This window comes from Furipterus horrens, unplaced genomic scaffold (assembly GCF_987537825.1).
Source record: "Furipterus horrens unplaced genomic scaffold, mFurHor1.1.pri manual_scaffold_13, whole genome shotgun sequence".
Classification (NCBI taxonomy): domain Eukaryota; kingdom Metazoa; phylum Chordata; class Mammalia; order Chiroptera; family Furipteridae; genus Furipterus; species Furipterus horrens.
Window position 1 is genome coordinate 7966636 of NW_028327183.1, and position 6000 is coordinate 7972635.

At 57.7% G+C, this 6000-nt stretch overlaps 1 protein-coding gene across 11 annotated transcripts in view; it reads right to left on the bottom strand.

Moving 5' to 3' along the window:
* Window positions 1-5489, bottom strand: part of KIFC3 (kinesin family member C3) — a 30395-nt gene extending 24906 nt beyond the window's left edge. For 3 of the 11 annotated variants that reach the window (XM_090260918.1, XM_090260919.1, XM_090260921.1), the window contains exons 1-2: window positions 5412-5483; window positions 1467-1671 (exon numbers count right to left, since the gene is read on the bottom strand). In XM_090260918.1, coding sequence (XP_090117044.1) covers window positions 1467-1632 — 166 coding nt within the window. In that variant the 5' untranslated portion in view covers window positions 1633-1671; window positions 5412-5483. Of the gene's footprint in view, window positions 1-1093; window positions 1162-1466; window positions 1672-1780; window positions 2002-5411 lie in introns of those variants that run through there. The other 8 variants (XM_090260925.1, XM_090260926.1, XM_090260916.1 and 5 more) reach the window with 6 other exon arrangements.
* Window positions 5490-6000: the final 511 nt, after the last annotated feature.

Genomic DNA, 6000 nt, shown 5'->3' on the forward strand with positions numbered 1-6000 from the left:
AGATACTGTGCTTTTTACAAGACCTTCCACCGGCAACAAGATAATGATTCACTTTATTGGCAATAGTCTCTCTGTTGCGGTGGTCTGAAACTGAACCCACAGCATCTCCAAGGTATGCCTCTAGGTGATTTTTATTTTCTTTTTTATACTTTGTTTTGGGTTTTTATTTGTCTTTGTTTTTTAGTATTTCAAGGGCACTTTTTTTTTTTTTTTTTTTTTTGCTTCTTGTTTGCTTGTTTGTTTGTTTTTAACCAGAAAAGCAATACTTGTTCCTATTCCATCTGTAATCCTTAGGACAATCTTCTGGGGTAGAGATCAGCTTCAGTCCCTTCCAGACAACTGGGGCTCCCTGACCTCAAAGCCCAAGCTTTTCCTGGAGGCCCCCAGAGTTATTCCAACCTCACTGTCCCCTACAGAGAGACCTTGGAGAGGGTATCAGTCTGGCTTCCACAGATGGCACAAATGTGGTAGGGGCAAGGGAACCAAAGAGGAGTTTGCTGTGTGCCCTCTCTGGGCCTCAGTTTCCCCTTCTTTGCCTGTATAGTCTTGGATCTGACAGCCGGGAAAGATTCTGCTAGATCAGACAGACAGGCTGGCGATCTAAACCCCTTTCCCTGTAGATTCAGAACAGCAAACACCTGAAGGAATCTTTCCTGAAGACACCTCTCTCCCCTGACACTTCGGGGAAGACCTACCCAAGTCCAACTTGGGAAAAGGTCAAGGGCAGCTCCCCAGCCCTGGAAATCCAGACAATCCAGCCCCAACCCAGAATCAGAGCTGCTGCTCACTCCTTGACGTGGGAGGCACCAGGGGACATGACCCAGAAAGGAGAGCTGGTGGTGACAACTCCCCCAGGGGGGCTGCCGGGGCCCTGACTCAGGAACTCCTTTGCTGCCCACCTGCTGCCCACTTGCTGTCTGGGGGGCCCTACTAAAACCGTCTGAATGGCACGAAAAGCCAGGCGCCCGGCACCAAACCCCGCGAGGCCCCGCTCCGGAGCAGCCTCAGTCCACTCCTCCCGCCATCCGCGGGCCAGCCCAGGCAGGATCAAGTGTCAGCTGCGCGCAGGGAGCCGGGCAGCCACCTCGCCTACCTTGTTTACCAGCCACGGGCAGGAACCGGAGAGAGACCCTGAGCGCACCACCAAGGACCAGCAGACCGCAGAGCTAACCCGACCTGGCTGGGCCGGGACCGCGTGGCAGCTGGCAGCGTTCTCCCCGAGCTCTCGGGGCTGCGTTAAAGTTTAACTCCGCGCCCGCAACTTCTCAGTCGAGGCAGTGCAGGGCGGCAGCCCCAGCGAGATTGCGCCCTGACTCCACGCCCCGCTCGGCTCGCCGGCTGCTGGACCCTGTAATTTACCTGACAGCTCTGACTGTGCCTAGGAACTTGCGAGAAACCTCGCTCTCATCTCTAGTATCTGGAGGAAGGAAGGGAAATAAAGAGGCATTTTAAAAATGCGGACTCACCAGTTCTCAACCTCCCTGGGCCGGTGTGTGGGAAAGGGCGGGCGGCCGGGCTGGCTGGGGCGGGGCGAGCCATCCCGGGCTCGGGCTCCGGGGCCCGGCCCACTCTCCACAGGCCGCGCAGTGAGGGCGTGGCTCCCAGGTTCCAGGTCCGGCGAGACTGGACCATGGCCCGGGGCTCAGCAGCCTCCTCGGGGCCCCCGGCAGCCTGCAGAAACAGCAAGGGGACAGGAAATTGAAGACTGCTGGCCTGGCCAGAACCGGGATCTAGAGGGTCTGCACCAACTCCTATGTCCCCCAAGGGCCCCAGGACTCACACGGTGGGGGGTGGGGAACGGGGCCTGTCACCATTGGGGGTAGGCAGGCTCAGAAGGGGGCAAGGAGTCCATCCGGTATATCTGCAGCACAAGTGGAGGTCCCACATCTCAGCTCCGCCCCTCCACTGGAAGCCTGGCAGCTTGAAGACAGGCCAGGTCACAGCCCCACATGGAGGAAGCACAAGTCAAAGGCATCTCTGTAAATCTAATCAGAAGGGACCCTGGCAGTGGCCAATGACAAGTTAGGTTTATATATCAAATTCTCTTAAAGTCAGCTCATTCATGTATTCAAACTAGCAGGCATGCCAAGCCTACAATGCAGCAGGCAACTGGCTAGGACTTGAGATACAAAGATTCATTCATTCTTCATTTAATTATTATTTATCGAGTGCCTGTTGTGTGCCAAGCACCTGCCAGGAGTCCTCTTTGATCAGGAGAAACATGGCCTCAAAGCTCCCTGTGGGGAGGGAGGTAAACACAACAAACCTTCCCAGTCACAACAGGCTGCAAGAGGGCACCAGAGCTGTGGGAGAATTGGGGGGTGGGGTGGGGTGGGGAAGCTCCATAGATCCCTTATCAACGGAGCAAATGAACAGAGCAGACTTCCCACATTCACTGCACAAAATTTTATTGAGCACCTATTGTGTGCAAAGCAGCCTTCAGGGCCTGTAAGGTGACAAAGCTATATAGTGCCAGACAGATAGTGATGCTATTTACAGAGGATGCCAAGTCAGCCCAGAGAGGCAACGTGGAGTTTGCTTTTGGTTTTAAAACGGAGTTGGAAGCACCCAAGAACGTCTTACCAGTTCTATCCGGGTTGAAGACTACTCTCCCTGTCTATCACTGCACTGACTGCTGTCTACCAGGCAAGGTATCTATCTGAACAGTGTCCATCCCTCCTGATCCTCTGCGGCTCCTCCCCAGGATGAAGCTCACAGCGTGCTCCTCTTTGCAACCTCACAGCACTCAACCTGGAGCTACAGCTACATCCATACCAAATATCCAGCAACGGCTTTTTGGTTCAATGCCCTGAAATAAGCGCACGCAAAGGCTCGGACAGAAGCTTCGGAGACAGCAGGGCTGAATAAGGAGACTCAGAGCCGGGAAGCCACTATGCCACAGCAGAGGGAGGTGATGCAATCACCAAAGGCCATGCAAACAAGAGGCAACCAGGGTGGGAAAAGTCCACTCCAGGTGGGAAGGAAGGCTGGGAAAGGAAGATGGCAGGAGCACCAGGCAGGTGCAGAGTCCTCAGGGGTGACCGGTGAGTGGGAAGGAGAGGAAGGTTACTTCCCAGTGAACCATGCCACAGAGAGCTCAAACGGGAAGAAAGCCCCTGGGGGCTCTTTAAGGGAGAATGTCCATGGAGCAAGGAAGTGGGCAAACCAAGGGGTGGGCGGGGGCTTCAGGAAGCCACCACTTCCTTCTCTGTGGGGAAGTTTGGCTAGGGAGGAAGGAGAGGCTTCATCAGGAGGCTCTGGTATTTAGGAGCCATTGGAACATGTTATGTCGACAGGGGAAGGAATGATTGAAGCATCAAGAGAGAAAAAGCAATAAGAGCACCGGGACAGGTGGCCCAAAGATACAGTGGGTGACTGATGTTCCCAAAGCTGAGCCCCAGAAGAAGGCCCAGCTCCTGACCAGGGACTCGTCGTCCCTGCCTTCCTTGACTGAGGAAGACAATTTGCAGGAGGGGGCTCCTAGGTGTAGTGTCACTGGGTAGGGGGCAGGACTCTAGGCCAAAGGAGGGGGTGGAGGCTAGTCCAAGTCTGCGGGCCAGCTCCACTGAGGAACTGGAGACGAGCCAATGTGAAGTGGAAGTGGAGTGGAAGGGGCCAGGGGGAGCGGCCAGACAGCCTCTTCTCCAGGCTGCCAGGAGGGAGAGAGACTGGCTCCATCTGCATGCTGACCAGGGCGTTGAAAGTCAATTCCACAATGGAGAAGACTTTTAAGGAGATCAGCTAAGTCTGAGGGGCAGGGACAGGAAGAGACAATATTTCTGTGGCTTTGTGGAAGGGAAGTCAGGGAGGCAGCCAGGAAGAGAGCAGGAAGAAAGAGGAAGGGCGTGTGCAAGATGCTGAAGAGAAAAAGCAGCTGAATTTAGCAGAGGGGGCTGTGAGGATCAAGGACTCAAATAAACCCCAGGCCTGGGCTACTCCCAACCTAGCACTCGTGGGGTGGGGCCATGGGGGCCTCGTGTCAGAGTGCTGTGACGAAAGGCTGGTCCAGAACCGGGCTCTGCCATTTACTGGATGTGTGACCTTGGGAAAATTACTTTGCCTCTCTGAGAAGGGGCAGAATGGCACCATGCAGGGTGGGTGTAACGATTAGGCAATGCATGTATACAGTGTTCCAAACAATTCCAGCACATACACGGGTCTCCCTCCAAGGGTGTGTGAAAACAGAGGGGCTGGCTTCCAGACCCGGGCACTGCCTCTCCGGGTTCAGGCCACATCGGCAGAGCTGTGGCATTCCTCTCCCCTCCAGACCAGGGATATTGCCAGGGCTAAGGGACAGACTTGACAACTGCCCAGAGACTTCTGTTGGGGAGGGCTTAGTCTCCCTGGGAGAGCGGGCAGAAGGTTAGGGAGGTTGGCTAGGAGCTAGGACCTCCCCTACACACACACAGTCAGCCATCCTGGGTTTTCCAGGACAACCCAGAGTTCAAAACCTCCGCTCCCTTAGTGCCCATAAGGACAGCAGAACTCATCACCCTATGTCCCTCGAGTCCAGTCAGTAAAAACACACAGCTCCATTCTGAAGCTGCATTCTTTGCAAATGACTCCCCCTGGTCAAGGAGATGGCTACTTTATCAAGGGCACGGGGAAGAGGCCTGGGCAAGGGGAGGTCCTCACCCAGCCTGAAACGGGTAAGGGAGGGAATGTGGAAGACCAAGGGTGGCCACCACCCACAACCTTGACACACGTGTGTTGGGGGTTGGGGGAGTACTTGAGTGTTTAAACACAGCTTCCTCTTTAAAATCTCCCAGGACCAGGCCCTTCACTGCGCCAGAGTTCTGCCCTAACTCACAACGGGGGGTTGAAGGAGGTGGCTTCTGGCTCGCTCTCCCTGCGGGAACCCTCCAGGCTGCCGCTGTCAATCGCCGCATTCTCCCGCTGTCCAGGCTCTCCTTCCTAACCTCAGGGCTGGCCCACATTCCCGGTCCCGCGAGGGGGAAGCGAACTGCCCAGGGAACGTACGTGGTGGGAGGGCCCGCACCTGCAGCTTCCAGGGGGCCCTGGGGTGCGGGGGGCCTCTGCAAAGGGAAGGGGCAGCGCTGACGGACACGCGGTTCTCGGGCAGGGTCCGGCATTCCCGGGTCAATGAAATTGAAATGGGGGTCCCGAAGCTGCTCTGATCCTAGGGGACGTACTGCCCCATGCCCTGCTGTGGACCAGGTCCCCGGCTGTGGCTGGACCGCGTGGCAGGGGCGGGGGGGAGGGGGCGGGATGGGGCGGCGGGGGACCGCACAGGGCTGGGTCTCCGGGCCCGGTCCTCCCCGCGCCCCTCAGCGGGGCCGTGCAGGGGGATCCCGCGGGCAGGGTGGGCCGGGACGCGGCGCCCCGATCAGCGAGCCAGGCGGACCCCCAGCGCCTACCCCGCCCGCAGCGCGCCGGGGCCCCCAACTCACCGGCCTGGCGGAGGCAGAATCCCGGCTTCGCCGCAGCGCCGGGGGCTTGGCCGGGCCCGGCCAGCAGGCAGGAGGCAGGTCCACGCCGCCGCCTCTTCAGCCCGCCCCGCTCTACCCCTCCCGCACACTTTCCACAGGAAATGATTAACTCGGGCCGCGGCGCGTTCCCATGGCAACCGGCTCCAACCCAGCGGGGGGCGGCAGTGCGCGCGCGCTCCCGCACACTCACTCACACGCGCACTCACACTCACGCGCTCCGCTGCCCACTCCGCGACTGCCCGCGCTCCGCCTACACCGCCCCCTGGGTGTCCTGGCCCCTAACACCCTGCGAAGAACGCCAGTACACACGTGCATGCTTACCCACCGGCGCACACGCATGCTCCTGCGACCGTGCATGGACTCACACGCTAGTACACACGTCCCTCAAACACACTGTAGTTAGTACACTCGAACACACTCCTACACCAGTTTGTACATACATGCTTTTGCACTTACTCCCTAATGCATACCTCTTCTAACCCAAGCACCAAACTTTCACACACGCTAGTGTACGCTTACGTGCCTCCCTGCAGCCCTGCACACACGCACG